The sequence below is a fragment of the Entelurus aequoreus genome, linkage group LG16 (genome assembly GCF_033978785.1).
Source record: "Entelurus aequoreus isolate RoL-2023_Sb linkage group LG16, RoL_Eaeq_v1.1, whole genome shotgun sequence".
NCBI lineage: Eukaryota > Metazoa > Chordata > Actinopteri > Syngnathiformes > Syngnathidae > Entelurus > Entelurus aequoreus.
The window spans coordinates 22,302,223-22,320,670 of NC_084746.1; the positions used below are offsets into that span (position 1 = coordinate 22,302,223).

The 18,448-nt window shown below is 40.4% G+C and overlaps 2 protein-coding genes across 3 annotated transcripts in view; one reads left to right on the forward strand and one right to left on the reverse strand.

The window, feature by feature from the left end:
• Positions 1 to 18,448, reverse strand: part of ciapin1 (cytokine induced apoptosis inhibitor 1) — a 35,122-nt gene that overhangs the window by 13,921 nt on the left and 2,753 nt on the right. The window lies entirely within an intron of this gene.
• Positions 143 to 17,320, forward strand: coq9 (coenzyme Q9 homolog (S. cerevisiae)). Its single transcript, XM_062022375.1, has 9 exons — positions 143 to 370; positions 5,214 to 5,400; positions 5,467 to 5,602; positions 10,382 to 10,524; positions 10,637 to 10,721; positions 10,839 to 10,943; positions 15,197 to 15,352; positions 16,912 to 16,965; positions 17,076 to 17,320. The coding sequence occupies exons 1-9, from the start codon at positions 259 to 261 to the stop codon at positions 17,109 to 17,111; spliced, it is 1,014 nt and encodes a 337-aa protein (XP_061878359.1). The 5' UTR covers positions 143 to 258; the 3' UTR covers positions 17,112 to 17,320.

The window sequence follows — 18,448 nt, forward strand, 5'->3', positions numbered from 1 at the left end:
CCATAACTTGACTGCATGTTTTTGCATCGCAGATCTGAGTCGCATGAATGTGACGTTGGAGTGTGAAAGAAAACGAGCTCTGGGTCTTTGGACGAGAAAGAAGGGTTACAATATAATAGTTATAAGTTATTAGTTATAATAGTTTTTTTAATTTAATTTTGTTTTGTTTTAGGTTTGGTGCAATGGGAATTAGAATGTAAAAATATACTGTTTAACCCCCACTCCGGAGCAGAAGGTGGCGGTATCACACCCTTCAACATGGCTATCAACCGCCTTGAAACTCAAGGAAGAAAAAGAAAGAAAACAAGCAACATGGCGGCGCTGTTTCGAGCTCTACGTGCTGGAAGGGCACTCCGGGGGCTCGGGAGCGGTAATTATCAAACTCCACCAGCCTTTCTTCAAATGTGACGGGAAACTGCGTTAGAAACAAACATGTGTTATTTCGGTGCTCCGTCGCTCCCGTCCTAGTACTTGCTAACAACGCACTGTCACTTGTCAGGGAAGGTGATCGCGAAGGACATACTTATCAAACATTTAGCTACCTGTGCCTTGCAAAGCTGGTGTTTTCATTTAACATATTTATCACCTCATAAAGGCATTACATGCTAAGACTGGTAATTCGCTGTAATCACGACGGAGGTCTGCTCCCTGATTATGTAAACATTGCCTCTATATTTAAACAGCGGAGAGTTGCAGTATGAACTAACAATTCTACTATATTATCTTTCACTGAAATACAAAATGAACTCCAACAAACAAATTGCCGAATTCTTGAGCAGGGAGCCTGTTATAAATTGCTCTAATTCTGGTGTAGTAATTAACTCTCTATTTTATGCTGCCCTTTTTTGCTGCAGCTGTTACATATACTGTATTATTGTACATGCTAATTGGGATTTGTTATATATTATAAAATGTAATATATCAGTGTATATAATATGTAAATATTACATATATCTTGTACAAACTCCATTTCCATATGAGTTGGGAAATTGTGTTAGATGTAAATATAAACGGAATACAATGATTTGCAAATAATTTGCAACCCATATTCAGTTGAATATGCTACAAAGACAACATATTTGATGTTCAAACTGATAAACTTTTTTTTTTTTTGCAAATAATCATTAACTTTAGAATTTGATGCCAGCAACACGTGACAAAAAAGTTGGGAAAGGTGGCAATAAATACTGATAAAGTTGAGGAATGCTCATCAAACACTTATTTGGAACATCCCACAGGTGAACAGGCAATTTGGGAACAGGTGGGTGCCATGATTGGGTATAAAAGTAGATTCCATGAAATGCTCAGTCATTCACAAACAAGGATAGGGCGAGGGTCACCACTTTGTCAACAAATGCGTGAGCAAATGGTTGAACAGTTTAAGAAAAACCTTTCTCAACCAGCTATTGCAAGGAATTTAGGGATTTCACAATCTACGGTCCGTAATATCATCAAAGGGTTCAGAGAATCTGGAGAAATCACTGCACGTAAGCAACTAAGACCGTGACCTTCGATCCCTCAGGCTGTACTGCATCAACAAGCGACATCAGTGTGTAAAGGATATCACCACATGGGCTCAGGAACACTTCAGAAACCCACTGTCAGTAACTACAGTTGGTCGCTACATCTGTAAGTGCAAGTTAAAACTCTCCTATGCAAGGCGAAAACCGTTTATCAACAACACCCAGAAACGCCGTCGGCTTCGCTGGGCCTGAGCTCATCTAAGATGGACTGATACAAAGTGGAAAAGTGTTCTGTGGTCTGACGAGTCCACATTTCAAATTGTTTTTGGAAACTGTGGACGTCGTGTCCTCCGGACCAAAGAGGAAAAGAACCATGCGGATTGTTATAGGCGCAAAGTTGAAAAGCCAGCATCTGTTACGGTATGGGGGTGTATTAGTGCCCAAGACATGGGTAACTTACACATCTGTGAAGGCGCCATTAATGCTGAAAGGTACATACAGGTTTTGGAGCAACATATGTTGCCATCCAAGCAACGTTACCATGGACGCCCCTGCTTATTTCAGCAAGACAATGCCAAGCCACGTGTTACATCAACGTGGCTTCATAGTAAAAGAGTGTTGGTACTAGACTGGCCTGCCTGCAGTCCAGACCTGTCTCCCATTGAAAATGTGTGGCGCATTATGAAGCCTAAAATACCACAACAGAGACCCCCGGACTGTTGAACAACTTAAGATGTGCATCAAGCAAGAATGGGAAAGAATTCCACCAGAGAAGCTTAAAAAATGTGTCTCCTCAGTTCCCAAATGTTTACTGAGTGTTGTTAAAAGGAAAGGCCATGTAACACAGTGGTGAACATGCCCTTTCCCAACTACTTTGGCACGTGTTGCAGCCATGAAATTCTAAGTTAATTATTATTTGCAAAAAATAAATAAAGTTTATGAGTTTGAACATCAAATATCTTGTCTTTGTAGTACATTCAATTGAATATGGGTTGAAAAGGATTTGCAAATCATTGTATTCCGTTTATATTTACATCTAACACAATTTCCCAACTCATATGGAAACAGGGTTTGTATTTTATATTGCTACTATGGTACATTTTTAGTCTACTTAATACCTGCATTATCCTATCCATCCTTTGTATCTGAGCTACTGTGTGGAACAATTTCCGTTGTGGATAAATAAAGTTTGTCTAAGTCTAAGTAAATGTGTTATTGGGTGTAAATTTGAGCAACTACAGTGTTAATGGGTGTAACGGTGCGCTAGGAATGTTAAAAGTATCGGTACTTCGATGCCAAGTCGATACCAACACGCACAAAATACTTGTATACCTCTTTTATTTAGTATGATCAGTAGTCAGAACTGTACGCTCTTTGCACAGCGAATCGCATCACATGAGCACTGAGTGAGCGTCGAAGAACGCATTTCCTCCTTAGAAAAATTATCTATAAGTGGAAGTCTGTCACAAATGCTGATTTGACGCTTCCGGTTGGCCCTCGCTCATAAACAAATGATAATGGAAGTGTGTCAGTGTAGCATAACTGTAGGTGTGGGTGTAACTGGGCTTCACAACACACATCATACGCGCATGGTTTGCCAGAGAATATGATGTTGCAGAAATGATTTGTAAAACATTTTAGTCACTTTGTCGCTATATTTAGCAAGTAGAAGTATGCATTAAAAGTGAAAGAGACGTGTATCTTGCGTCTTGCACTTACTCCATAATCTAATACAAGCGGTCACAAAAGTATAGGGCAGTGGTCGGCAACCTAAAATGTTGAAAGAGCCATATTGGACCACAAATACAAAAAAGTAATCAGTCTTCAGCCGCAAAAAATTAAAAGACTTATATAAGTGTTATAATGATGGCAACACATGATATAAGTGGCTAATTAGCTACATTAGCCTACTAACAAAATGACTATGTGTCGCAGGCTGACGCAAATCTTCGTTGACAGAAATGTTGAAATGTAATATTTATTCTACACATTTTTACAACATTGGAAAACATTAGTTAAACTTCTCAGAGGGTGAGATGTCTCCTGGAAATGACTGTCTTAGAATGACCAAAGGTATAGATGTGTGTGTCCAAGTTAAAGGAAACTGATTTATTACAATCTTTGCAAGCTGGGTGGTCTGGAACAACATTGCACACAAACTACTATCAGAAATGCAGCCAATATTACATACAGATAATGTGTCATGAGACATGCAAATATAGATTAAATACACACAGGACATAAGTAAAGGAAATTAAATGAGCTCAAATATACGTACAAACGAGGCATAATGATGCAATATGTACATACAGCTAGCCTAAATAGCATGTTAGCGTTGATTAGCTTGCAGTCATGCAGTGACCAAATATGCCTGATTAGCACTCCAACAAGTCAATACCATCAACAAAGCTCACCTTTGTGCATTCACGCACAGCATAAAATGTTTGGTGGACAAAATGAGACAAAGAAGGAGTGGCATAAAACACATCTTTCTGTGGCAGTGTCGGAGAAAGTTATACATGAAAACAAACTGTTGAGTCACAGTCCACACAATGGTGAGTTCAAGGGCCACTGACATTAGTAGGAAAAAACGGCGCTTGTCAAATACTCTCATCAGTGAAGCATTAACACAAACATATTATAAATTTGGGTTTCTTACAATTAGGAAGATTTGTGTCGTGTTTATCCTCCTACAGAAACCATATTTCAATAAAAAACATTTTTCACCCTATTTTTATCCCATTTCCATACATTTTTGAAAAAGCTTCATGGAGCCACTAGGGCTCCGCTAAAGAGCCGCGAGTTACTGACCCCTGGTACAGAGTGCAAAAAACCTCTAGAAGCGTGCAACCCAACCTTTATCACTTTCATAAGTTCTTAGAAAACAGCTTCGAGACACTCTTTGTCTTTTGGCAACACTAATTTCTCCCGGAAGGCAAATTGTGCTGAATGCATCTCTTTTTTTACGGCACATTGTAAAGATAAAATTTTAAAAAAAGTACAGACCCAAAGTGATGGCAAAAAGACAGAACTATTGATACTATTAACGACTAAAACCACAACAATGTTTTAGTCTTTTTAGTAGCCTATGTCATTTCTAATGACATGGTGTCACACTTCCACTATATTGATATAATATTCAAAACAATAGTGTCCGTTTTATATTCTTGAAGGCTCCACACCTCTGCTGTTATTTTTGTAATGTAAATTAGTTGACGATAGTTGTTTTTTTATAAGCATATTCAAAGCATAATATCGATTGTTTTGATTTACTGGGAGGTTATATAACACTGCTGTTCTTTTTTAATGTATAGTTACCTCTTCTCAAATACTTCACTTTGAAACTATTTTTGATCAAGTTCTGAATTTTCAGCAGAAGTACGTGGATTCAGTTTTTTTTTGCATAGAAATAAATAAGTATCGAGAATTGTGGAAATTCAGAGGTAGATGTATCGATTAAATTATGTTATTGTGACACCCTTACGCTGCGCCATAATCCAAGTTCGGGACATACCTTGGTTTTATTAGATGGCCAACAGAGGCACACGTGTAATATTTTACAATATGGCAACCGGTAACGATGAAAATGGAAAAACCTTTTGCCAACTTTCTTACGGGCATCATGCTCATGTCTTTAATGACAATATCCCTCAAGTCTGCTGCCCCTGACAGTCTGACTAACTGTCTGGAAATTGTTACACCATTGTACATGCACAGATATGTCTCAGCTAACAACGTTCTTCTTTCCAGGTCTGGCAGCACCAGCAGCAAAACCTCCGTGTGTCAGTCTTAAAACAGGCTTCCACCGTACAGCATTTATTCTTCAGGATGAGTCCAAATCCAGCAAACACTCTGATCAGGACCTGACAGCAGGGACTACCCTTAAAGACTCCATATCTAACCCAGACGCTGAGGAGTCTAGCAGACCAAACACTAGGTCGGTCGATGAAAAGTGAAGCAAAATATGTAAAAGTCAGCACTGAATGAAATGTGTGTGTGTTAGCTACCAGGATCAGACTGATGAAGATGGCGAGCAGTACGAATCAGAGGAGCAGCTTCAAGCTCGAATTCTTGGCGCTGCTTTGGAGTTTGTCCCGCAGCATGGCTGGACCATTGAGGCCATTGCGACTGGTGCTGAGGTGAGTATCGGAATTAGGGCGGTAGCTCTTGATAATTTTAGTAATTAGTTAATCTATCAAATAATTTGTTTGATTATTCGAATAATACACACTTTATAGCCTCAATACATCTTTTGGGGAAATAGTTTAAATGAAGGATGAGCAATGCGACCAGAAATGTATGGCGCTATATATATATATTGCAGCTTCTTTCAATAAAGATATATACATCACAATATATTATAAATAATAATAGAACCATTTCTAAATTTCGTTGGACCTGTACCTGTACATGCACAATGACAATAAAGATCATTCATTCATTCAAATGGGTTACAAAAGTTGCCAATTTAGTTGTTGAAGTATGCAGTAACGTATTGCATCATTTCCTGTTGCATAATCTGTATCTATTTGTTAATTGACTATTAATATCTGGTTATTTTTTGTTGTAACATGGTTCTATCTACACTTCTGTTAAAATGTAGTAAGCGCTTATTCTTCTGTTGTTTGGATACTTTACTTTAGTTTTGGGCGATATTGTTGAAGATGTCTGTGAGAACCCCAGCCAGCTGGTCTTAAGGGATGTGCAGACCAGCTGGCTGGGGTTCTCACAGACATCTTCAACATCTCGCTAACCCAGGCTGTGGTACCATCATGTTTTAAGACGGCCACAATCATCCCAGTGCCTAAAAAACCCACAATCTCCTCCCTCAATGATTCCGTTGCACTCACGCCCATCATAAGGAAGTGCTTTGAGAGGCTGGTAAAGGAATATATTGTCTCCAGACTTCCCCCCACATTCCACCTATACCAGTTTGCTTATCGCCCTAACCGCTCCACAGAGGACGCCATCTCCTCTGCACTCCACCTGAGCTTAGAACATCTGGAAAGAAAGGATACACACGTGCGGATGTTGTTCCTGGACTTCAGCTCAGCATTCAACACCATCATCGCGCAGCACTTGGTGAGCAAACTGGCCCCCCTTGGATTCAGTACCCCCCTATGCAACTGGCTGCTTGACTTCCTCACAGACAGACCCCAATCTGTGAGAGTGGGCAACAACACCTCCAGTGCCATCTCCCTGAGCACCGGCTCCCCCCAGGGCTGCGTCCTGAGTCCGCTGCTGTTCACGTTGACGACCCATGACTGCTGCGCCTGGTCCACTACTAACCACATTGTGAAGTATGCGGACGACACGACAGTAGTGGGCCTCATCCGTGACAACAACGACATGGACTACAGGGAGGAGGTGAAACATCTGGTTGGCTGGTGCAGAACCAACAACCTCGTCCTGAATGTCAACAAGACCAAGGAGATCATCGTTGACTTCAGGAAGCACCAGTCCAGCCACGCTCCACTCTACATCAACGGCACAGCGGTGGAGATAGTAAGCAGCACCAAGTTCCTGGGGGTGCAGATAACTGACAATTTAACCTGGTTCCTACACACCGGAGCTCTTGTAAAAAGAGCTCAGCAGCGCATGCATTTTTTGCGTTGGATGAAAAGAGCACAGCTCCCTCCCCCCATTCTCACCACATTCTACAGAGGCACTATAGAGAGCCTGCTGACCAACAGCATCTCTGTCTGGACTGGAGCCTGCAATGCCTCAGACTGGAAGTCTCTCCAGAGAGTGGTAAGGACGGCGGAAAAGATAATCAGGACTCCTCTTCCTCCTATCCAGGAGATCGCAAAAAGCCGCTGCCTGACCAGGGCTCAGAAAATCTGCAAAGACTCCTCCCACCCCCACCAAGGACTGTTTTCACTGCTGGACTCTAGAAAGAGGTTCCGCAGCCTCCGAAGCAGAACCTCCAGGTTCTGTAACAGCTTCTTCCCTCAGGCCGTAAGACTCTTGAACGCATCATAATTAAATTATCCCCTCAACTCCCCCCAAAATGGATTAACTCGCTGGAATAAAAAAGACAATATAACATACAGTACATCCATAAACGTGGACACGTGTGAAAAAGTGCAATATATTTATCTGTACAGTAATCTATTTATTTATTTATATATATATATACATATTTATTTATTTTATATATACTTTTATATATTATTCATATACATTTATTTATTTTTATATGCACCTTATTGCTTTTTTATCCTGCACTACCATGAGCTTATGTAACGAAATTTCGTTCTTATCTGTGCTGTAAAGTTCAAATTTGAATGACAATAAAAAGGAAGTCTAAGTCTAAGTCTATTACAAATACAGATATTGATTCAATACCAAGTAGTTCCAGGGGCAGTATTGGTCATATTAATTAATACGAATACTTATACTTTATTTTTTCAATATCATTGGGTGATTACAGTTTGATCACATTTATAATCAGACAAAAACACAGGATTCCGATGTACGTTATCAATTAATTATTGTAATTATTTCCTTATGCCCTTTTATTACATACAAAATGTGTAATAAAGTCTAGGGCTGCCTTTGACTAAGGATTTTAATAGACAAATTTGTTAGATTTCGCCCGTAGTCGACTATCAGTTGAATTAAATATGTTTTTTTAAGAGACAAATAAACAGATTGTGTTGATAGTAGTTTATACCAACTGGTCACGGTATTACAAAAGTAACACCGTTTTTCATTAAAGTGAACAAAAAGGAGAACACATTTTAAACTCTTTACCCCTCAAAAAAGGTTAAGCCACTCTGATAAACACAGTAGAGATTGGATTGTTCAGTGAGGTCGACAAGACATCCAACTTGACTACCGGTAAATAGAGTAAGTAAAAGTCTTAAAGGCCTACTGAAATGAAATGTTTTTATTTAAACGGGGATAGCAGATCCATTCTATGTGTCATACTTGATCATTTCGCGATATTGCCATATTTTTGCTGAAAGGATTTAGTAGAGAACAACGACGATAAAGATCGCAACTTTTGGTATCTGATAAAAAAAAAACCTTGCCCCTACCGGAAGTAGCGTGACGTAGTCAATTGAAAGGCTCCTTACGTTTTCCTATTGTTTTCAACGCAGCTAGAGCGATTCGGACCGAGAAAGCGACGATTACCCCATTAATTTGAGCGAGGATGAAAGATTTGTGGATGAGGAACGTTCGAGTGAAGTACTAGAATGCAGTGCAAGACATATCTTTTTTCGCTCTGACCGTAACTTAGGTACAAGCTGGCTCATTGGATTCCACACTCTCTACTTTTTCTATTGTGGATCACAGATTTGTATTTCAAACCACCTCGGATACTATATCCTCTTGAAAATGAGAGTCGAGAATGCGAAATGGACATTCACAGTGACTTTTATCTCCACGACAATACATCGACGAAACACTTTAGCTACGGAGCTAACGTGATAGCATCGTGCTTAACTGCATATAGAAACAAAATAAATAAATCCCTGACTGGAAGGATAGACAGAAGATCAACAATACTATTAAACCAGGGGCATGTGAATACACGGTTAATGCTTTCCAGCCTGGCGAAGCTTAACAATGCTGTTGCTAACGATGCCATTGAAGCTAACTTAGCTACGGGACCTCACAGAGCTATGGTAAAAACAATAGCTATCCACCTACGCCAGCCAGCCCTCATCTGCTCATCAACACCCGTGCTCACCTGCGTTCCAGCGATCGACGGTGCGACGAAGGACTTCACCCGATCACAGATGCGGTCGGCGAGACGGAGGAAGTTAAGGTGAGTTCGGCGGCTAACGCGTCTGCTATCCATCTCTGTCTTCCTGGTTGTGTTGCTGTATTCCGCCGCTAATACACCGATCCCACCTACAACTTTCTTCTTTGCAGTCTCCATTGTTCATTAAAAAAATTGCAAAAGATTCACCAACACAGATGTCCAGAATACTGTGGAATTTTGAAATGAAAACAGAGCTTTTTTGTATTGTATTCAATGGGGTACCAATACTTCCGCATCAACTGATTCCGTCATACGCATACGTCATCATATCTCGACGTTTTCAAACGGAAGTGTGGTGGGAAATTTAAAATTGCAATTTATAAGTTAACCCGGCCGTATTGGTATGTGTTGCAATGTTAAGATTTCATCATTGATATATAAACTATCAGACTGCGTGGTCGCCGGTCGGTAGTAGTGGGTTTCAGTAGGCCTTTAAAGTTTATGTATGTGACTCTGCTGAAGTGTGTAAAGCCTTTCACAGTGTAACGAACAGCAGCCTCTGTCTTTGTGCTGCAAGATCTGTGATACTACTGTGTTATCACTGACATGATCTGACTGTCATATTTTCCTTCCATACCCTGTAGTGTAGTTACGTGCACACAGTAACTACACGGAGGTGGCGGAGTTAAAGTGGAGATATCGCGGTGGCACTGCGGTTGATGCCAGGCGTGTTGATGAGTCAGTCATTTTGATCTATCCTTGTGAAATTTCTGAAGTTACCAACATCTTCATTACTGAGTTTTGCCAAGAAGTTTTAATTTTCACCAAATATAGATCTTTTGAGCAGCCAACAGATCCTTCTGTCTTTTCCTCTTCGTTGCCACTGTTCTTGCTTTTCTGCTTCCTCAACTTAAGCTGTCATACCTGCAAACAGCAATGACTCTTGCATCTTGCCCAGCAGTAGCTGAGCATGGTAAATATATTGAGCAAGATTATCCATGTTTCTATAATACGCACATTGTTGTAATGGACTGTGCCGCCTTTCGGTGAGCTCTGTGGTATTCAAAATGTGTTGAAAGTAGTCACACCGCATTCAAAGGCTTTCCACCATCGTTGGGACACATAGTGTCAACGATAAGTCTTTTGATTTTGTTTTCAGACACAAATAGATGTTAAAAAAAGATCATGTGTGTTTTGGTATCAGACACTTGGCCTGTCGTCTGCTTCAACTGGTATGTTTTACAACGGTGCTGGAGACTTGGTGCTGCATTTCGTGGCTCAGTGCAATTCACAACTGGCAGAGATCCTCGCAGAACAACACAAGCAGGTCCAGCTGGGACAAGCAGAGTATGTGCACACAAACACACACACACACACACACACACACACACCTATGAACTCATTCAAGCAAATGTCACTTTACCAGTTGTTAATTTGTGGTAACAAAGTATTCTTGCAGACCAAAGAAAACTGCTGACTTTCTAAGAGATGCAGTGGAGACTAGACTTCGGATGCACATCCCTTACATAGAAACATGGCCACAGGTAAATTGTGCATGATGGTGAGTCACAGCATGGCCATACGTAAATGAGAATAGATGGTTTTGGTGTTCCTGTCAGAATCTTACCTAGTGTATCTTGACTTTGTGTCTGTCCTCTTAGGCCATGAGCATCCTGCTCCTGCCTCATAACATCCCTGAAGCTCTGAAACATTTGTCCACCCTTGTGGACGACATCTGGTATCATGCAGGAGACCGTTCCACAGACGTGAGTGGCTTTATTATTTTGCTCCGTTTTTACTCCCTCATTGTTCATAGCAACTTGTATTTGCTTCTGATCTGGTGTCTGTTAATCACCAACTTATAATGTAGGGTGCTTTCCTACTTGTACTCTAATCCTTACTGTGGAGGACAGGAACAAATTGCTACGTCTTAATGCTCCAAACACAGAAATGACACAAACACTATAATATAGGGCTGCAACTTACGATTATTTTAATTGTCAAATAGTCAAACATCCATCCATTTTCTACCGCTTCTCCCTTACGGGGTCGCGGGGGTGCTGGAGTCAAACAATTATCCATCCATCCATCCATCCATCCATCTTCTTCCGCTTATCCGAGGTCGGGTCACGGGGAAAGCAGCCTAAGCAAGGAAGCACAGACCTTCCTCTCCCCAGCCACTTCGTCCAGCTCTTCCCGGGAGACATAGTCTTCCCAACGTGTCCTGGGTCTTCCCCGTGGCCTCCTACCGGTTGGACGTGCCCTAAACACCTCCCGAGGGAGGCGTTCGGGTGGCATCCTGACCAGATGCCCGAACCACCTTATCTGGCTCCTCTCGATGTGGAGGAGCAGTGGCTTTACTTTGAGCTCCCCCCGGATGGCAGAGCTTCTCACCTTATCTCTAAGGGAGAGCCTTAGAGGAAACGTCGGAGGAAGCTCATTTCGGCCACCTGTACCCGTGATCTTGTCCTTTCGGTCATAACCCAAAGCTCATGACCATAGGTGAGGATGGGAACGTAGATCGACCGGTAAATTGAGAGCTTTGCCTTCCGGCTCAGCTCCTTCTTCACCACAACGGATCGATACAGCGTCCGCATTACTGAAGACGCCGCACCGATCCGCCTGTCGATCTCACAATCCACTTTTCCCTCACTCGTGAACAAGACTCCTAGGTACTTGAACTCCTCCACTTGGGGCGGGGTCTCCTCCCCAACCCGGAGATGGCACTCCACTCTTTTCCGGGCGAGAACCATGGACTCGGACTTGGAGGTGCTGATTCTCATCCCAGTCGCTTCACACTCAGCTGCGAACCGATCCAGTGTGAGCTGAAGATCCTGGCCAGATAAAGCCATCAGGACCACATCATCTGCAAAAAGCAGAGACCTAATCCTGCAGCCACCAAACCGGATCCCCTCAACGCCTTGACTGCGCCTAGAAATTCTGTCCATAAAAGTTATGAACAGAATCGGTGACAAAGGGCAGGCTTGGCGGAGTCCAACCCTCACTGGAAACGTGTCCGACTTACTGCCGGCAATGCGGACCAAGCTCTGACACTGATCATACAGGGAGCGGACAGCCACAATCAGATAGTCCGATACCCCATACTCTCTGAGCACTCCCCACAGGACCTCCCGAGGGACACGGTCGAATGCCTTCTCCAAGTCCACAAAGCACAAGTAGACTGGTTGGGCAAACTCCCATGCACCCTCAAGGACCCTGCCGAGAGTATAGAGCTGGTCCACAGTTCCACGACCAGGACGAAAACCACACTGTTCCTCTTGAATCCGAGGTTTGACTATCCGCCGTAGCCTCCTCTCCAGTACACCTGAATAGACCTTACCGGGAAGGCTGAGGAGTGTGATCCCACACGGTTCCCCTTCTTAAAGAGAGGAACCACCACCCCGGTCTGCCAATCCAGAGGTACCGCCCCTGATGTCCACGCGATGCTGCCGAGTCTTGTCAACCAAGACAGCCCCACAGCATCCAGAGCCTTAATGAACTCCGGGCGGATCTCATCCACCCCCGGGGCCTTGCCACCGAGGACTTTTTTAACTACCTCAGCAACCTCAGCCCCAGAAATAGGAGAGCCCACCACAGATTCCCCAGGAACTGCTTCCTCATAGGAAGACGTTCAATTATTGTTTATATAATCCACTGTACACATTTGAGTCTACAACTTGATTTTAACTCATTTTTGAAAACTATATACATACGTTACTATGGAATAAGGGTTTTACTTTATTACACAAAGTGAATAACTGTAGTGGGGAAAAAAAGACTCAAAGTGCAAGATATCCTGTTTAAGTAAATTTCACTTTTTATCTTGTATTGTTGGGATTTTTATCTATCATTATTTACCTTAATGATAGATAAAAACGTATTTTCCGGACTATAAGCCGCTACTTTTTTCCTGCTCTTTAAACCCTGGGGCTGATTAAAAAAGGTGTGGCTAATTGATTAATTTTTCTTCACTAACGGCCATAATGTTTGGTATTCAAAAAATAGTTTTATACACAGAGACACTGAAATGGTGTGCTAATGTTTGTGTTATGGCGCCATTTTTTGGATGACTTCACTCACGACAGTATTTCCTTTTGTGTAGTGCTTTGAACCGGAAGTTCAAGTGATGTTCCGTCTATTAGTCAACCATTGCGTTTCTACTCATGTGGTTTCTTCATTCATCTCTCCAAGCAATGTTTGTAAGTTTTACAATATAACTAAAATAATTTATACTTACTGTTACTAAACAGTTACAGGTTTGATAGTAGGGTTTTCATGCATTTTTGTAAGTGCTATTGTAATGTAATCAAGCTAGCGTTGTTATTAAAAAAACATTAAAAGTCATGAAATAGATTTTTGCAAAAATAAAGACCTTAAAAAGTATTAAATTCGATGTCCAGAGGCATTAAATTCATTTTATACAATTATAGGCCTGGTCTCATAGTCAATAAATCGAACGATAAATGAAAATTAACTCAATAATAGGATAAGCTGTCCCGGAAAGCCGGCCAAACTATTGGCGCGCAGTTGGAGGCGTTTGTGTCAGTGAGGGACAGGAGGACACTGGACAAACTGCTCGCCATCATGGACAATCCTGCCCACCCACCCCACCTGACAATTAAGGGACAGCGGAGCTCATACTCCAACAGGCTCCTTCAACTTCCTTCCCGCACTGTGCGATTCAAGAACTCCTTCATTCCACACTCCATCCAGCTGTATAATCACTCGCCATACAGCAATAGATGACATCTGCCTATTACCTGACACCTGACATGTTAGCTACTTCTCTTTGTTTATAATGTTTATAATATCTATTTTCTATTTCCTGCTGGATCTGCTCTCTATTTCATGCTGCTGCTGTCACATGTACTGTATATACTGTAATATTGTCCATGTAATATGTTATAGACATAATATAATATATCTGTATATATTATTCTGTACACATATTATGTATATATTCGTATATATGTTAGATTTTTTTATCGCTATATTAGTCTATTTATACCTGCATTGTCCTTTCCATCCTTACACTTTCCATCATTGTAACTGAGCTACTGTGTTGAACAATTTCCCTTGTGGATCATTAAAATTTGTCTAAGTCTAATAACTGCCGTCATCGATGAATTGCTAGGTCTTCGACTCTGACTTTCAAACACGATACAGGTGGGTCTCACTCTGTACATTGCTCTCAGCACCGAAGTTACATTAACGAAGTGAGTCTCTTGTCAGTCCTCCATAATCTTTGTTTCAGTAGGCGGAGGGGGGACCTACTTGAAATTCTCTTCCACACGTTTTTCTGTGTGTAGTTGTAGCGACACTTGTTTTATTGTTGGAGCTGAAACTAATTATTTTTTAGACAACCGTCATTTGTAGTTTACACTTTGCTTCATAACCGTAGGAAGAGACTTTCGTGAAGGTGGGCTGTGAGAACCGCAGAAATTATGTCATAACAAGCTGACCAATCACAGCTCTTTTTTGTTCTAACTTTATTTTAACAACAATATGACACATAACATTCAAACAATCAAAACATACAAGTCAACATGTATCTGTACATTTTTTTCAAAATGTGTACATAGAAATTATTTTTGTTTTCTAAACGTAATTCAGAAATTTAAACAAAACTACCGTCAGGAAGGAATAAACAAAAAAAAAAACGAAACGTGCAAGGGATAACAAAATAAGAAGAAGAAAAAATGAATAAAAGCATATTTTCTGTATTTTGTCTTTGATTAAAATTGTCTTTATAATGTCTTTTAGGATGTGGGACGTTTTCAAGACCTTTTTTTTTTTCTTTGTCATTAGTAAATGCTGATGCAAAGCTAGATTTTTTTGGATGCATACATAAAGATTTGCGGGAGGGTACGTAAGGGGAAGAGCATTCCATTTTTTTAAGTACCGTTAAAAAGGGCATTAAATAGCATTAAACAGATGTGCTGAAACCTGTAAAACCCCTTATTGTGATTCAGTTATTGTTTTTTTTTCTCCTCAAACATTCATGTTTTATTGTGTGTAGATGAACTGGTACAGAAAAAGAGCAGCCTTGACTGGCATCTTTAACACCACTGAGCTAGTGATGCTTCAGGATTCCTCCCCAGACTTTCAGGACACTTGGCTCTTCCTTGACAACCGCATCCAGGATGCAGTTAACATGGCCACGTCCGTAGAACAGGTAAAGTGCTGAAATGTGGAGGTTTACTCATTTTTACCAATATAGATCCAAATCCCAGTTCATTACAGCAAAGTGTCTTATTTCCAGTGTTCGTTCGGGTGCTTAAAAACCTTGAAAATGCTTGGATTTTAATGTTGTGTTTTCAAGGTTTGAAAAATGCTTGAATTCTGGGTGAAGTGCTTGTAATTGCTTGGAATTGTTCATCATATTTTTCGGCAGTCTGACTCAATGGACTAATTATAAAATGGAAAAAAAATAAAATAAGTTTCCTTAAAAATGAAAGCTACACGCTTGATCTGTTGGCTTTGCACGAGCCCTTACATTAGGCTGTTGTCATGCCAGAGCCTCTGTTTCGCTCCCAAGAGGACAGTGGTGCATCGGTCCATCATGCCGGGAGGTTGTCGTTTTAATGAACATTGGATGGAAAATGACAAATACAAACTTTGGATAAAACGTGGACCAAATCCACGTGTAGCCTGCTGCAAAGTGTGCAAAAAGGAAATCCAACATGGTTCGATGTATTTTTTGCTCCATTATTTTGGTTGTCTACCTAACTTGTTTGACTATCTCAGTTAATGCAAACAAGTTACATTTTGTCATTTTGCTTAATTGCATTAAAATGGTTACATTATTGGACTTGTTTTTACTGTGAAGGACATGTAATGTATAATTTGTAACATTTTTCACAACTTAGAGCTGAGTTAATATGAATGATTTTGTAGTTTTTACACATGGTTGTATGCATTTCTCGCTCTATTATTTTCGTTGTCGACTTAACTTGTCTGGCTACCTCAGTGAAAGCCAAAAAAGTTAACTTTAGTCTTTTTGTTAATTTGTTATCATAGCCACAGTTATAAGGCTATATATGCTTAATGAAAGGTGATTGAGGTGTTGTGAAACAAACAAAATATTTTCCTTTAAGTTATTTTATCCTTATATTAATGTGGAACAGTTTTGTTAATAAATGAGTGAAATTGAAATTTTGAGGGTGCGTGTATTTATATCCCATATCACAAGCACAAATACGGTGTGAATCAATCTGTGTTGTTCGATGTCATTGAGTGCTGTAAGTAAGAAAAAGAACAAGAAATTTGAAAAACAACACAAATTGAGACACGTTTGCAAACACCAATGACATTTAATAGTCTACAGAAACACTGCTTCATTTTCTATGCCCCATTCACTTAATGATAACTGCTGGTTCAATGTTAGGCTTAGGTTTTAGCAGATTTTTCGTATTTATCCTACAGACAGCATTTGGTGACCTCAAACAACAAGGCTATGGATTGATTCACACTGGTTTTCGCCTTTTAAAGGGTACCTGGAAAAACTGGAAAATTGATCTTGAAAGTCCTTTAAAAAGTGCTTGAATTTGGCCATGGAAAAGGTGTACGAACCCTGTATTTCTTGCTGAGTGATCACACCTCCCTTGCATCATTAGGCACATTTAATCATCCATCTTCGCTTATCCCAGTCTGGGTCATGAGGGGCAAAATTGTCAGTGAAGTTGGACAAGTTTGAAATGGCTACCAATTGGTGTGTTGTGATTGGTCCTTCAGGTGCAGTCAACAGGTGAAGCGGTCGTGCAGGGTCTCATGGGTGCTGCTTTAACAGTAAGTCTTATTTGTATATCACAAAAAATATTTACCGTTACACCTTCAGCATCAAGTCCTGTATGGCACTGAACAGACTTATTTTGTCCCTGCATTGTTTGTGTCTGCAGCTGAAGAATCTCACCGGAATGAACCAGAGGCGATGATGCCTAGCACCTTAACAAGACTGATCCCAACCATGTTGTTTTGAGCTTAGAAATGAAATGATATTCCATTGACGTGATATGTCATTATTATTAATAATATGACATCATTGTTCTTGCTGAACCTTTGGCTTTGTCTTGTTTCACTCGGCAATATTCACTTATGGTTCGACCCTTTATGCTCCTCAATAAAATAAATATTAAATATTTAACACTGGTGTGATTGTTATCCTATTTTATTCAAATAGATTGAAAATACAGCAGAATGCTTTTAAATCGGTCCGGCTTATGTCGACAACCGGTCTAACTTCACTCCGTCCTGAGCCATCGTGTTCTTATTACTAAAAAAATGCCTCTGTAGGTCGACGTTGACATACAAGTGACAAAAAGAAGATTATATGACTGACTGAGGACATTGTGTGCGCTGTACATCACAATGTGATCACTGGTAGATCAAACTCTCAATATACGAACTTTGGCATTCACAGCCCACTACAACTCCAGACAACAACGTAACACAATGAAGTCCACTTTTACTTGAAACATCATCCAATTCGAAATGTGCTGTCAAACATGACATGAACATTCAAATATACTGACGTCACTAATGTTGGTTTCACTGAACTTGGTTTCATTGAAATTGGTGTAAAACGCTGTCGCTATAATACCGTTGTCATGTCAGTCTGTCCCTAAACGCAGAACACACGCTGTGCATAGAGCTATGCCATCCGTGGAGGAGAGGGGTCGTTTTGTGTAAAGTAGCGCATGTCAAATGTCAATTATTAAATGACAAGGCGCTTCATATGAAATTTTACCCCAAACGTATTCCTGGACACATCATGATTTGTCACAGATTAGAATATCAATACAGATTCCTCCCTTAAACTACTGGTGGCTCAAGAGCCACACGTAATAAACCCAAGGCCTTCTGCTTTGTAATTCAAGGCCTTTGTAATTCAAGGCCTTGGGTTTAAATCCATGTCTGAGATGAAATTATAAAGTTTTTAAACTTATGTTCTCATGATGTTAACATTGTTCAACACGCTAAACTTCAGCATAGTAATTACAAAAAAAAGTGTTGGTCAAGGTAATGATATTTATATGGTGCTGGGATACCCATGATTTCAGCCTTTCAAAGCTCCTTTTGGACCACTAACTTCATCATTATCATTAAACAACATGACTACTGTCTACTTGCAGCTTGCAATATTATACTCTGAAAATGCTCCCAATATATATATATATATATATATATATATATATATATATATATATATATATATATACAATATTGCCAAAAGTATTTGGCCACCTGCCTTTACTCACATATGAACTTGAAG